Source organism: Acipenser ruthenus, chromosome 21 (assembly GCF_902713425.1).
Source record: "Acipenser ruthenus chromosome 21, fAciRut3.2 maternal haplotype, whole genome shotgun sequence".
Lineage (NCBI taxonomy): Eukaryota > Metazoa > Chordata > Actinopteri > Acipenseriformes > Acipenseridae > Acipenser > Acipenser ruthenus.
In genome coordinates this window covers 27442227-27457480 of record NC_081209.1, presented here as the reverse complement: position 1 = coordinate 27457480, position 15254 = coordinate 27442227, and the positions used below count along the sequence as shown (strand labels likewise).

The window sequence follows — 15254 nt, the reverse complement described above, 5'->3', positions numbered from 1 at the left end:
GTGTGTCAATTTTTCTTCAGAAAATTAGTTACAAGGGAAATATATTAATATTCTATAGAAATCTGACTAAAGAAATCATATTGCTACAGGATATGCATACTATATCTATCATCTAACTGCTGTACACTGCAGACTGTATGAATAGCTAGCAGGTGTTAGGTACGACTCTCCACTGACAACTGCTGTTCCAGTTTTGCTTTGTTTAAAACAAAACAGAAATTGTGGATGAAAAAATATTTTTGGTCACACGGTTTATGAGTCATGGGGGGGGGGGGGGGGGGGGTCAAAGGACGGGTATAAGCTCTGACGTCATGGTAATGGAGGCCCGTGTAAACAACAGGGATACTGCTGTTCTCTGAAGGGGAAAAACAACAACTTTCTCTCTCGTTTTCTGAAAATGATGACAATGGACTGCGAACGAATGGACAGTCTGGACGGCTGGGTAGCCATCAGACCCAACGTCTTTGAAGAAAACGAGAAGTTTAAGTTAGGCTTTATCGTGGAGTGGAATGTTATCGAAAGCAAGTTTGCTGTCACGTGTCATAATCGGACGCTGCAGAGGCAGAAGAAGAAGGACGAGCTCGCAGATCCAGACACACAAACCAGCTGGGCCGGACTGTTTTCGGTGTGTGATTTAAAAAACGTTCACCGGCAGTTGACCGGTGTCAACGACGTGCTGCAGCCATATTTTCCCAGCTTGAGCGAGTTTGAAGGAGGAAACATTTGGGACATTTTATTCCTGACGAGGGCAGCTGGTAACAACAGCACCGAAAAACCAGACAGGGACTCGGACTCACCCTGCAGGCAATTGGAGAAATACTTCAGCGCAGCTATAGATGTCTGTGGTCAGAAAATCGTGCTGGACTGTTTGTTTGCGCAGGATGACAGGGATGTGGAGGAATACTTTGAGAACCTGCACGAGTTTAAAAAGAAGAGTCTGGAGGAGCAGGTGGCGAGAGCTAAAGAAGATCTGAGACAGGTAAAGTAAGCCCACGAGAGACTCCATAGCTCCCTAATATTATTTGCATATCATTAGTTACACATAATGCCACCATTGTACCAGTGTAATAAAACAACATACCATATCAACATACCTCAAATACAAAACTAACAGGGAAGCAGATTCACACGCACACAGAAAGCATAAGAAGTGAAATATGACGTCACCTTCCTGTCTGGACAGAACCCTGTAGAACACAGAGAACCATGATGCAATAAAACATTCATATTGTAAACACAAAAAAGGATGGGCGTGCAAAAAAAGTGTTAATGATGACTATCAAAAAGCACAGCTAACAAAACAAGCAGAACAGTTCCAAGACAGTCTGTGGGGTTTACTCTGGATTTAAATAATAATAGTAAATTAGAAAGGAAGTAGAAATCGTATTTTTGTTCCGTGTGGAGTATGTTGTGTAGATTGATAGGGTTATATATTCAGATAACAGTTACTACCTGTAGTAACTTTTAGTTTCGTTTCATATACAAGTTAGGGAAAACCTCAGTGTTAGTGGGCCCAATAGAAACACAGAACAAGATATATACTGTATATTTTTGTATTATCTACTAACCACGTGTACAAGAAATGAATAAAATAAAAAAAATACTTTTAGATGTTTCGGGGGGGGGGGGAAGTGTGCAACAAGAAGTTACAATTTCACTTCAGACTGTAAGTCTCCCTGGGTAAGGGCGTCTGCTAAGAAATAAATAATAATAATAATAATAATAATAATAATAATAGATGTTGCTTCAGAACACCTTTTTTCCCCATATGCCTTTCTGCTGTTCCTCCCCAGGTCTCCTGTGGTGCTCTAAAAACTAGAAATGTGACTCATTTGGGAGTATCCTGTAATTAAAAACGTCATAGTGTTAAGCAAGTTTGTTCAATTAAAAAAAAAAAAAAAAAAAAAAAAAAAGTTTTAAATGCTAAACGTTCTTCTCTTACAGATAATCCGTTGCCATAAAACTGCTGACAAGATGGTTGCCCTATTAAAGATTTATGAAGAAGAAGATGAGGCTTATCAGGAATTAGTTACCGTGGCAACACAGTTTTACCAGTACCTGCTGCAACCCTTCAGAGACATGAGGGAGCTAGCAATGCTGTATAAAATGGAGATCCTGGTAAAACTACTGTTAATACTGTGTGAACACTGCAACATTGAATTAATGTAATGCAATCCAGGGAACAAACAGTGGTTGCTTTAATACCAGATATAATGTATTCAAGGACTGCTTATTAATATTGAGTACCGTGTTTACTATGAGGCCGGATAATAACCTGAAATACTTGCACAGCGGATTTTAAACTCGCATAAAGGAATGTGCAAGTATCCATCTTGTTGTTTTTTTGCCACTTTTATTTTTAATTGTCAATACTTGAATATCTGTATCTCCTTTTGATTTTAACCAGTGACCTATGGAAACAAGATCCATAGGATTCATTATTGCGGGTAGTTGCTCTGTATAGAAATATGTTTTGAAATTAAAACTAATGGGTGATCCATGCTGTTTCAGAAATCCTTGGAATTTGATGATCTGGGTCCAAAACGAATAGAAGCCCTGCAGAAGGAAGCTGAAGAGTGGAGGAGACGAGCCGAGGATGCTGTCTGCTCTATTCAGGATATCACTGTGAACTACTTTGTAGAAACCTCAAAGGCACTGGCAGGTATAAAATGTGACCTGATGTCACAAGGTAGCATCACTCTTCAGCTGTGTAATTCAGTTTCATGTTTGCTACGGAAACAGTAGCGAAGCTCGCGAGCAGTGAAAACATTAGGTTATACAATCAGTGCACAAAGTCCTTCCCGAAAAAATCTTTCATTTTTAGAATCCAGTCATCATTTCAGATTTTATTCTGAGTTATTTTCAGAGCTGGCTTATCAAAATGGATAATGTTTCTCCCCAATCGATTCACCTTATTTATTTAAATCAGTGCCACGCTTCACAAATGTCCTTTAAGACTGTGTCAAGATGTATACATTAAAATATATATATATAAAAAATATTACAACATTACAGCTTTTTTGTGTATATGCCAGTTCTTAAAAAAAAAATCTCAGGCAAATGCATAGTCCCTAGTGTGGACTGGTTTGCAATCTGCGTTATCAGCTTTTCTAAGTTGGAAAAGATGACAATAAGTGTGCAGATACAAAAATTTATTTTTCTTTTTTCCCCCAGGTGAAGATATAGCGCCCCATACAGTTTTTTTTGTAATAGTTGATCATTCTTTGTCAATAAGCCCATGTTGAACATACAGTTCGTATCATCTCTTGTAAAATCATAGCATCTTAATGTAAAGTGCCTTCTTACTGTCTATAGGGATGCACAAGCAGATGGTGGAGGATAAGAAGAGGTATGGCCAGGCATCCTGGGCCTCTGCTGCCCCCAGACTGGAGAAAGTGAAATTCATGTTGGCCAAGGAGACGCTGCAGCACATGAGAGCCAAGGACATGTGCCTGAACCGCAAGAAAGCAGACATCAGGAATAGTGTAAGGACACAACTGCTAAACGCACTGCCAGAGTGAGCATTAGTTTGAATTACATGCGTCAGTTTTTCCAGCTGTGAAACTGGCTAAAAACATGAAACTAATGCATTCGACTAGGGCTGTACTGGGTGCACAGATATGTTAAAAAGATAATTAGACAGATTTAATGTTGGGCATAGTGTTCTTTAACCTGTCTGTAATTGACAGGAGTTGCATGACGTCTCCAGGAAATAAACCTTTTCATTTGCGATTTTAAAAAGGCGTTGTGAAGTTAGACTTGGCTGCAATATTTCTCTAACGTCTGGTTTTGTGCTCCCAGATGGAGAGTCTTGCTGATCAAAAGGACAGCATGGAGGCAGTCGATAAATTGGAAATGCAGTATTACGAGGCCCAGCTGGAGTTATACGATGTGAAGTTTGAGATTTTGAAGAATGAAGAGATGCTGTTACTGGCTCAGTTAGACACTGTACGGAGACAGATTAAAGGTAATAAAACCATTATACTGAAACAAAACGGATCTATTATTATTATTATTATTATTTATTTCTTAGCAGACGCCCTTATCCAGGGCGACTTACAATTGTTACAAGATATCACATTATTTTTTACTGGAGCAATCTAGGTAAAGTACCTTGCTCAGGGGTACAACAGCAGTGTCACCTACCAGGGATTGAACCCACGACCCTCCGGTCAAGAGTCCAGAGCCCTAACCACTACTCCACACTGCTGCCCTAAAAAATGATTACTTGACAAGGCTGCAATAAACTTGGTTTGGTAGTCGGAATAATTCCTTTTACAATTATTTCTAGGCGACTGGTATGTGTGTTTTCACAATGTAATCAATTGTAGTACATGTTTTTAAGAATATTTTTTTTTTCTGATGTTGTAGAGATGAAGGAGGAAGTTGTTTATTACGACACGTGTGAGAATCTGGATGAGCTGCTCACAGCTGAGCAGACTGGGGGACTGAGAGACACAACCTCATCGGAAATGAACACTCTGCATCGACGCCTTCAGCAGCTGGAGGTCCAGAGAGGAGGCATCTGCTCAAGGAGGGCCTATCTGAGGAACAAGAAGGTACTGCAAATACTACACTGCATGGAATAATAAACTGAGCTTCAGTACAGTAGAGAAATGCTTAGACCAGGTGCTTCTCTCAACAACAAGAAAAAAACAGAAGCAGGGCAACTATGTGATTGCTAACACATGAGCGTGTTACCTTCACATTGGGGCATGTTTAGTTTAGTTTAGTTTTATTTATTCAAATCTTCAATTAACTCCATATTGTACCATTAAGTACCAGATTCATTTTTTCTTTTTGAAAAAATCAGAACACAAGCTGTATTTTATGTAATTTGATACAGTACATTTAGACAACTTTTGCGGTTAACAAAATTAGAGTAAGTTATCAGAACAGTATAGTTGAAGAGAATTTAAATAACACATAGATGCCAGTTAAAATTCTCTGTTAAAAACCCATTACTTAATGGGTTAATGTTTTACGAATGAAAAAAAAAAATATGATTAGAATTATAATTGTATTGAATTATATTGTTTGTCTTTCTCCTTTAAAGAAAATAAAATAATTGAGCAACAGGACTTATTTCTAGTTTTTTGTGTTGGAAATCTGAAAGGAAGCATAATAGAAAGTGTTCTGGTCGCTGGAGTCACAGTGAAACTTACTTTCCTAAAGGATCAGTGTGTGGAGGCCCATCAGCTCAAGCGCAGGCAGGCAGAAGTCAGCACAGTCCACTTCCAGCAGCACCACAACATTCAGATGGTGAGTAGCTGCTGAACACAGGTAAGGACTGGCATTGCCCGCTAATGCTGCCACTGCAGAGCTGCTTTGAGTGACTGTGTTTATTCTGTGTTCTAGAAAAGAGAGCAGAATAGGGACGAGGACAGGAAGAAGAAGGAATGGGTGGACCAGGAACGGCAGAAGACACTGCACAGACTGAAGGCCTTTAGAGAGGTGACTGCATCTTTTAATGTGTGCAGCATTTAAGATTGAAAATAAACTGTTCAGTACTACTCAAATTGCAACTGCTCACAGTCTAGTCCATGCACATGGCATATTTTAACTCTTGTGCCTTTATTCCCTTTGCCCTGTTTCAGAAATGCCCAGCAAGTCTTGTGTTAAAGGCACCCTGTTCCCAAGCAGCGGCCACAAAAACCACAAAGACACCCAAGAAAAACAAGGGTGGCCAGAATAAGCAGAACGACATCCCCGTTCAGATCTTCCTCCCGCCTGGCTCTCCTCCCCAGCCAGGAGAGAGTGAGAGGGTGCCGAGCCAAGCCTCTCCTCCTCCTCCTCCCCCTCCTCCTCCTCCGCCCCCGCCCCCACCCCCACCCCCTCCCGCTCTCTCCACACCCTCACACCTGCAGGCCGACAGGCCTCGGCCCCTCGTCTGTGGAAGACAGCAAGCGCCCGACTCAGCGAAAAATTCTCTGAAACAAAACATAGGTAAAAGATCACGTTTTATTTTCTGTGACTGAAGAAAGTGCTGCTTAACTGGTCGTGAATTAGGATGCTGGCATCCATTTGTCATGCCTGCATTGTGAGATTGAAGTTATCACTTAGATAGACATTATCCTCACCAGTTTCAGTAAAATCAACTCTTAAGCGAGTGGTAATCGCAGCTTTAAAATCAATTTTCTTAAATCTGCCCCCCGCCCCCCATGTGGGCTGTTAAAAGGAATTTGTCCACTTTTTTTTTGCACACTGCAGGTTCAATGGACGAGGTTTTGGCCTCTTTGAAACGAGGCCAGATCTTACTGCGGAAAGTAGAGCAGCCTGACCAAGCAGCCACCAACAGACCTGCAGACATCAGAGACAGCATCTTATCAGCCATCAGAAACGGAGTCGCACTGAAGAAGATAAAGCACGTGCCTGACGGGGACGCAAACAAGCAGGCAGGGAACGATCTGGAGCGCAGTATCAAAGCAGCCATGCAGAGGATGAAAAACGTTTCCTCCGATTCGGACGATGAGGACAGAGGGGACTGCCAGTCAGGAGAGTGGGACAGCTAGGCGTCCAGCTGCCCAGGACTGACTGACAGACAGGAATCATGAGGAATTGCTATTGTGAGAAGAACGACTTGGTGAACTTATTTTTTTCTTCTTTTTCTTTTTTTTTTTTATTCAACAAACATTTCTCTGGCTTTGAAACATGACATCTATTTGACCTTTTTGTTTTGAAGTGTCATTTAATATGTCTTTGTAAAACTGGTACCAGAGCACTGGAAATTTGATTTTCTGGGTTGTTAGAGGTTGTTGTCAGTTTGCACCTGGCTGGGCTTTATTATTATAAAATGCTTGAGGTAAGTATAACTTTCTAGAATGAAGTCAAATATTTATGTATGTAGCTAATACATAAAGAGAATGGTGTGTTTGAAATCATTGCCAAATAAACTACAGAAATGTAGACATCAATTATGGGAAAACCCATATAAACAAGGCTATGTTGAATATTTATATGAAGTAGTTTCTTTAATGCTCCTAGAGTCAAGCATTACAAAAAGCTAGAACAGACCCATAAAACAAGTGTATGATTGACTCGTCAGACACTTGCAATTGAAGATGATCAAGATCTACACATCTTGCACTGAGAGCTCTGTGCACTTTCTTTTTTAAATGGTTGCATTTTCATCCCTTTTTTATTTTCAGATGGGGGAAAAAAAATAACTTTATGTGAATATTAAACATAAAAAGTGCCTTGATCTGTGCTGCTGAATTAATGAAGCAGTTGAAATGATGCATTTGAATAGTTCTGTTTTAAAGGAAGAAAACAAAGACCTATCAAGTCTTTGCTGTCCCTTTTTTGGGTTTTGCTGCTTTGCATGTCCTCAGAAACCCCTCGGATAGAGATGTCATGCTTGGGTTGACAGGTTCATGTGCAGTGCAAGACGATTCAGAGAACGGCCACTACATGCATTTATTTTTCAGATGTTCTTGTTCACAACTTACCAGGCTAGCACCTGACTCAAAACCTTTGAACGCCAATAATGAAATTGTTTAAATAGAAGTCCCATTGATTTAGGCAGGTCGTACCACTCTTGCAAATGTCCAGCTTTCCGTAAGCAGCCTTGTTTATTAGCATTGCCATCTTATGGATGCAGAAACTACAGCAATTATTTCTTTCTAAATATAAAACTATCCCTTAAGCTGGCCAGCATTTGAAACCATTCAGCGCTGCTATTTATTTGTAGCTTCTAACAGAACACCAAAGCCATGAACCTAATGTTAACAAACAGGATTATTCTGTGCTTTGTCTACAGTTCTCCCGTCTTACATTGTATGGTAGTGCTTGCAAATGGCGAGTTTAGAACCTGTGTTATGTAAATGAATGGAACTTGATTTTCTTCATCTGTTTATTGTCTAAGCACTGTATTTAAGTTGAGTGGTAACGTATTACAGACATACCTTTGAGTGTAACGAGATGTAATAGCACAATGGTCATACTGTCAATAAATAAGAAGTTGTTATTTAACATGACAGATATCCCGACATTGCTTAGAAAGTCACATACATATATTTTATATAATAGATTCTCTATATATTATTGTCAAAACACGGTGGCTAATTAGTTATTGTCTATATGTTAGTACACATTTTAAATATTATTTAATAACTCCAATAAACAAACCATATCAAAAGACTTTGGCACCTTTTCATGTATGTTTGGTCGCCATACATTACAGTAAATCAACTACCAGTTTATTTACAGTAGACTCAGACCGGATCCTATTCCAGTTAGTCCAGAGTACTGATCATAATTTATACCATACTAAAAATGACTTGTCTTTGTGATATGTTTACTGTATTATTATATTTCATCACACATCTGTAATAAATTTGAATCAAACCCAATAGACATCCTGCAATTATGTTGTTGAAGTTTGATTTCATAATGGTAGGTCAGCTTGGATTACAGAGAGTCTACTGTACTCGTCTTTTCTGATTATTTAATTGCTCATTAGTATTGTACTGATTTGTATTGCATGTTTATTCTGTTGCAGGGGTGGCCAATCCTGGTCCTGGAGAGCCACAATCCTGCAGGTTTTCTGGGTCCCTAAATCATCCATGGCCAAAGACATAGGAAACATGTTAGTGTTGACCAGTTAAAAAAACAATTGGCTCAATTAAGTAATTGAGAACTCGGGTGGAACGAAAAACCAGAAGACCCTGCTGCTCTCCAGGGCCAGGATTGGCCACCCCTGTGGCCAAAAAAACTATGTCTAGCTGTGACCACAAGAGGGAGCCTGGAGGTTGCTGAAGCACTGATGAACAAAAGAGCGTTCACTTCACAAGGTAAGAAAGCTTTTTTCAATTTAGAACGCCAGGTTTAAAATGACATAAATATTATAAGGGCACAGAGTATTATGTTTACAGTGTTGTGCAAGCTGAATATCCACTTTACTAGACCTTAATGCAGCCAAAACATACTTATTTGTTTATTTAGCAGGCACCTTTATCCAAGGCAACTTACAGAGACTAGGGTGTGTGAACTGTGCATCAGCTGCAGAGTAATTTACAACAGCGTCTCACCGGAAAGACGGAGCACAAGTGGGTTCAGTGACTTGCTCAGGGTCACAAGCCTTTTTCCTTAACCACTGGATCACACTGCTTCCTATAATATGATACACATTTTATTAAAATAACAAATGTAATAGATTTACAGTGATGCTGTGGTGTGGTCTCAGCTTCCTGGTGTACATGTGTCCATTGTAATAAATTGGAACAGCCTTGTACAAAGGGACAGGGACTGATCTACCCTCTCCTGTCCTCTCTGTGAGTTGATGGGAAGTGTGCTGCAGTAGTCAGTGGGTGTAGAATTTCATCTTGTGCACTAAATGCATTACAAATGTAAAAGTGCCACTACGATTTTAATATGTCTTTATTTCTGAGAAAACATGCCCTCATGTAACACAGTTAGTTACCGTGCTACAAAATAATGAGCCCTCTAAAAATTCAGGTTGCGGTTATAAATTATTGTGGTTGATAGTTCTTACTCTTTTAAAGCAGTCAGTGATTCAGTAATTATTACTTTGCCACGGTTTTATAACACTTTGCATACATAATGTCCCTGGTGGAGTGACGTCACATTTTATTTCACCGTCATTACACATTTGCAAAAGCTTTGTGCCTTTGGGCAATATGAGGGACACCTCTAAAAAAAGGACCCTAAGCATAGATCAAACCATTAGAGCAAATAGAAATCCCAGCAACCAGGGTTGCCATGGAAACAGAACTGCTCTGTGGTGGTAGCCTACAGTAACATCTCTGCAACACATTCTTAATTATGTTTTACCAACTCACCCACTCAACACAATGACAGACTGTGCAGGTTTGACAGAGCTCTGTACTACCGGACTAACCTAGAAAACATTTTTCTTTTTCCTTTTCCTTGTGCGCGTCTGGTGCTATTTGTAATTGAAATACCTGTGGTTTTACGGAATTGTTTTCCATTAAACCTTTTGTTGGGTAAAATGATTTGAAATGATTGCTGTGGTATGCATAGGTGCCGTGTTGGAGATGGTGCAACTTCCCCCTAGAGGGTCTCAACTGAATTGAGGTCGAGTCATGAACAGGTCAAGGTTGCATGGCAGCTCTTAGCTGAATTTCGTACCACATGCAGTTCTGACAGCAATGCATGGGGATGGATAAGGTGCTGTATACGCATTCAGCAATAGAGGGGTCAGGTACTGGAGTTAAGAACAGGGACCTCACACACCACCCATAGCCTCCCATCCAGTTACCAGATCCCCACTCTCTACTGCTGCTGAAGCCACAGGGTAAAATTGAGCAGCGTCTCCAGGCAAGGTGACCACAATTATATGCACACACACACAGGGCATGCAATAAAATGTGGCAGTTTGACTGGGGGGCAGGAGTCGCAGGGCACGCACACAAACATCTTTACATTATCCTGTAAGTCTGGAATATTGCTTATGTGCAGTGGAAGTGAAATCAATAGTCAGACTAAGTGGAGATCAAGTTTCCAAGGCAACATGCTTTTCTATTACAGGCATTTAAACAGGAAAAAAAGAACCACTACATTTCTCTGCAGCAGCAGCAAGAAAGACAGAACACAAGAATCAGTATCTCTTCCTAATTTCTGATTCAAATGAAAATAGCGTGATTGAAGGGGATGCCAGCCCCATTCTTCTAAGCTCTGGGAGTATTCCTAGAATCAGGATTAGTGCTGCTATTCTGAACACACCCAGCAAACAAATGATTTCATGATTTAAAATCATTCTGGGATCATTAGATTTAGCTGGTAAACGAGGTTCTATTACTGTCAGGGCTCAGTTGCAAGCTGGCAAGGTTCATGACGGTTGTTTTCAGAGCATATTGTTGGATTGATGTGACACATTTGAATTGAACAATTTTAATCATCTCTGCTATATCTGAGGACTTTTCAGAGAAGCTCGATTTCAATAAATAAAACAAGAACAGATTCACAGTGATGAAACTTCTCACATAGAAAAGAAAAAGAAACAAGATGCCAACTTTTAATGAAACTATATTTTAACAATAACCAAGTCTATATGATACAGTAAAATCAGATAGAAATCACAAAGGTACATAAGGGTTCCTTTTGTTAAGGGAGGAAGGAAAAGGTTTTCAGTGTACTCAAGTTGTAGTGTGAGAGAAGACCCAGATCAACGGTCACCACTTAAACTGATTTCAGCGCTTGGAGGAGATGCGGATATATTCATTTTTGGGAGAACAGGATGATAAAGTGGTCCATCTGTAGTAAACACTAGCTTCATCGTGTCAGAAATAGATTTGAAACAGGATACAAAATATACATTTACAAGCAAAGTAGTGTTTCCCACAAATGTAACATCTACAACGAGATCTCTTTCCAGTTTACCCAACTGTATTAGTCTCATCATTATTAAAAGACACAAGCTAATCATGTAGGGTATACTATCCCACTACAGATATAGTAGATTGTTTTAATGTTTGTCATTTTCAGGGAGGCAGTAGGATTTTATATGTGGGATAGAAAACATTCTGTGCTGCCTTTCGCTGTGAACTGAACTAAAAGATAAATCCTTCAAAACATGTTATAGTAGCAAACTAAGCAATAGTTAATAGTAAGCAACCCAGCTGCCCAGGGCCACCCATGCTTGTTATTTAAAGAATGATCCTCAATGAGAAAATAAGGCTATTCAGTAGTTCTTTGGTCAGTTTTAACCAGCTCTATTCAACTGCAGGCACTGGCATCAAACGTGGTTTCAATTAACAACCAGCCTTCATTAGTGGGACTGGTCAAGGTCCCTGGCTTCTGTTTTTACATTCATAAAGTTTGAAACTCTAAAGTCCAGAATTAAAACAAACCCTCTCCTGCCCTCACCCCAATACAAAAAAAAACTAAGAGGACAGAAGCACATTCTTTACAGGTTAAAACTACTCATTAAAATAAATAATTCATCATCAGCCGAATGCAAAAACCCTTCCTGTGCATTGCGCACACTCCTTCATCCAGTCCCGGGACCTCTTCTTGGGTCGCATTGCTTTTAACACAGATCCCCATGTTAATTAAAAGCAAGCCCAGCCATTCCTGTCTTATGCACATACAATCCTGCAAAATGTGCTTTCAAAGCCCCTGTAAGCCCCTGACAACTTCCACCCCCTTTCATTTTAAGAACCATTTAACAGAAACTGCCATTCCGAATGTCTGTCAAAGTCGTTCTAAAATCTCGGATCTAAAACAGTCGGCATAATACTAGCTTCCACAGAGTTCTGAGAGAGTTCATGTAGGCTCACACTGCAAGCTTGCATCGATATTCAAACGTGTATGTCCCTGTACCTATAGTTTTTATTTACCAATGGCTTCTCTATTGAAGGGATTATTTAGCCTAACCTACTATTGCACAAAAGAGCCAACTTCCCAGCGTTTCAGTATGTTTAACATACATTTGTTTAAAGGAAAAGGGTATTTAAAAAAAAAAAAAAAAAAAAAAAAAAACACACTGGAGATACTTATACACTTCTGATGCCATGGTAACTACACTCATTTATTTCTATTTAAATCTCTGAATGTGCTTGTGATGTCATTATATATATATATATATATATATATATATATATATATATATATATATATATATATATATATATATATATATATATAAAGCACGCATAGGTAGCTCAAAATTGCTGTTGACGTTCTATTAAAAAACCCATGAACCGGAATATAAAACTGTCAATATAGAATATAGTATCTCAACTCTGTACATACATATAATGGGATATTTCCTCTGACACATTATAATCTGTTAAGCAGTTGGGAGCTTTAGGCATAAAATTTGAGCTGTACTGTGTGCTGCCTTCAAACAAATAAAAAATATCTATCAGGCAACAAGAAAAATATCAAAACATCTCTTTGCTTAGTATTAGAAAACGATGGCTTTCTGCCGGAAGAGAGGATATTTTCCCAGTACTGAGGCACTTTGCAACACTGTGCAGTTAATGTATGTGCATATCATAATAAAAACTGTCTTAGAGCTCACCTGAGATCATAAACGTATAAACTGCTGCCAATGACTTAGAATTGACCTAGTTTTCTCCTAACAATATCCAACACCGTGATATTCACTCAGAGCAGTCCACCAGAAAGAAGTTCCTGTGGTGGCCAGTTACAATGGATTTCATTGTGTCAAAGATTATGATCTTTAATCTTGGTTCCCATCGTTGCTCCAGCCCTTACGAAGAAAAAAAAAGATCTCATTTTTTCCCCCCCCTGCAACTTAACTGCATATACCTTGAAGCGTCCCAGATTCCTAAGACAGAATCTGCCACCACCAGTCTATCGCACCCTAAACACTTCAGCAAGCAGCACGTTAGTTTCAAACACAATGAACTCAGAACTTCTACACAAGAAGATGCACACAAGTGAAACATTCTAGTCATACGTTTTGTTTTGTTTTGTCTTGTGAAACACACGTGGGAAGCAGTATCACCAGAAAGGCCCTGAATGGTTTGTTTTGCTTCCGAAATCCTGACTTGTCAGTTATCTACTCCCAGTTTGGACAGTCCTTGTCTGAACTCGTGCAGTTCGTCAATCTTTCCGTCTAGGACATCCATGAACTTCTTCAGCTCTGACTTCAGCATGCTCTGTTTGAGCTCGCTCTCGCCAATGTCTGCTTGCAGCGTTTCCATTCTGTTTCCCATCTCTTGATTTTTCAATTCAGCAGCCTACAACAACAACAACAACAATACAAAACAAATAATAATAAAAAAATAGAGCAGCTTAGGACTTGACATTTACACACAGTGAATTGCACTGCCAACCATTTTTAATGAAATCTTCATGCTAGCAAAAGTACCCTGACAGAATTAGTCACCGGTCAAATGATTCATAGTTCTCATTTCCTTTGTGCTTTCAATAACAAAACATCTTGCAAGATGCTGAATTCTAAACATTTAAAACACAAGAATCCTGTAATATTTCTAGGTTCAAAGACTGACCCAAGTATAAATTAGCAATGTTGCCAGAAGAGGCAAGCCACACAAATCTACTTGATACAGCGTCTCTTGGAATCTTCCGGCTCCCATACGGAACTCAGTCTGCTTAAAGCCACATTACGACTTGGAAATAACTTGATTAGGAGAGATCTGCTTACTGGGTTACCATTGTACAGAAACAATTCAAAGTATGCAATTGTTGCCTTTGCAATTTCCTTTGTGTACACGCTGTACGTCAGAAACCTGATGAGAGATAATTGCACTTCTGTGATGGAATGAAAAAAAAAAAAAACAGAAAGGGAATAATCGCATTACTTTGCCTTTGCAAATTCGTGTGTATGTGTTACTAGGGCAATATAATAATTCAAAACTAAAGTCCAGATTTGCACCATAAACTGAAATAACAGGAACTTGCACAATAGTAATAATTTCTTTATTTAGGAATATTGAATTCTAGAATAACGTAATTTAGCGTACTATTATAAGGAAAAAAGAAATAAATCTGCAATGTGGGCATTGCAACATTTTTGGATGTGGCTAAGTAGCAGAGACATCAGTGTAGTTTGACTTTACAGTTTGTCACTGGGCAGTCATGTCTTACTTGCCATGACAAATAGATGTGACCGTCCCGGTCACTGATCTCAGGCTGCTATTTAAAGCGATGAGGTGTCACATCCTGATAACTCAAATAAAAATAGCTAAAGGCCCTTCAGTTCTTGAAGGGGTTTGAGGGAGAAGTAAAACCTTTATGTGCATCTAATAAAAGGAGATGGGCCTACAAATGTTACAAATAAATATTCAGCAGAGTACAGCATGCAATGAATTTTGATCCGAATTCCTCACTCACATAAAAGCCTCTCAGAACAAAGGCCTAATAGCACGGCACTTTCATCATGTATATTGTATCCTGTGGGTTTAAGTCTAAAAAGCTTGTCTTTTTGTTTTTCATCCTCTCCACATTCCCCAACTTTAGTAATGGCGAGGTGGACCACTCTAGACCAATATTATAGCACTTTAGTTTTAGAGTGGTTCTTTCGTTACCTACAAGTGTTTTGCATGAAGCTTGTGCTCAGTTTTGATAAATCATAAATCATTTGATAAGGAATGCTGCTGCGGTACAACACATGCATCCACTGTTTGTTGCAAATCATAAACCCAGTTAGGTTCTCCTGTTTCGTCAACTGAGACATAACTCCTGGATACAGAGTAATGCATAACAAAATAACCTGTAGGCACACATTTAGCTTATACTGAAATCTTGAAGGTTTTATTGTGGCTACAAATCCCAGCAAC

The 15254-nt window shown here is 39.3% G+C and overlaps 2 protein-coding genes across 2 annotated transcripts in view; one reads left to right on the top strand and one right to left on the bottom strand.

Annotated features, from left to right (window-relative positions):
- Positions 1-295: 295 nt before the first annotated feature.
- LOC117429683 (WASP homolog-associated protein with actin, membranes and microtubules-like) lies at positions 296-8351 on the top strand. The gene is made up of 10 exons (XM_034049474.3): positions 296-979; positions 1945-2118; positions 2512-2662; positions 3316-3485; positions 3802-3967; positions 4372-4559; positions 5176-5262; positions 5359-5454; positions 5598-5946; positions 6211-8351. Exons 1-10 carry the CDS (start codon positions 398-400, stop codon positions 6510-6512), a joined length of 2265 nt encoding a protein of 754 aa, XP_033905365.3. The 5' UTR covers positions 296-397; the 3' UTR covers positions 6513-8351.
- Positions 8352-10974: 2623 nt separating this feature from the next.
- LOC117427619 (homer protein homolog 2-like) overlaps positions 10975-15254 on the bottom strand; it is a 31738-nt gene continuing 27458 nt past the window's right edge. The window contains exon 9 of the mRNA XM_034901432.2: positions 10975-13691. Coding sequence (XP_034757323.1) covers positions 13503-13691 — 189 coding nt within the window. The 3' untranslated portion in view covers positions 10975-13502. The remainder of the gene's footprint in view (positions 13692-15254) is intronic.

Coding starts and splice junctions, on each gene's coding strand:
- LOC117429683 (XM_034049474.3), top strand. CDS start 398: ATGATGACAATGGACTGCGAACGAATGGACAGTCTGGACGGCTGGGTA. Junction 2,663..3,315: donor AACCTCAAAGGCACTGGCAG/GTATAAAATGTG, acceptor TACTGTCTATAG/GGATGCACAAGCAGATGGTG. Junction 5,947..6,210: donor TTCTCTGAAACAAAACATAG/GTAAAAGATCAC, acceptor TGCACACTGCAG/GTTCAATGGACGAGGTTTTG.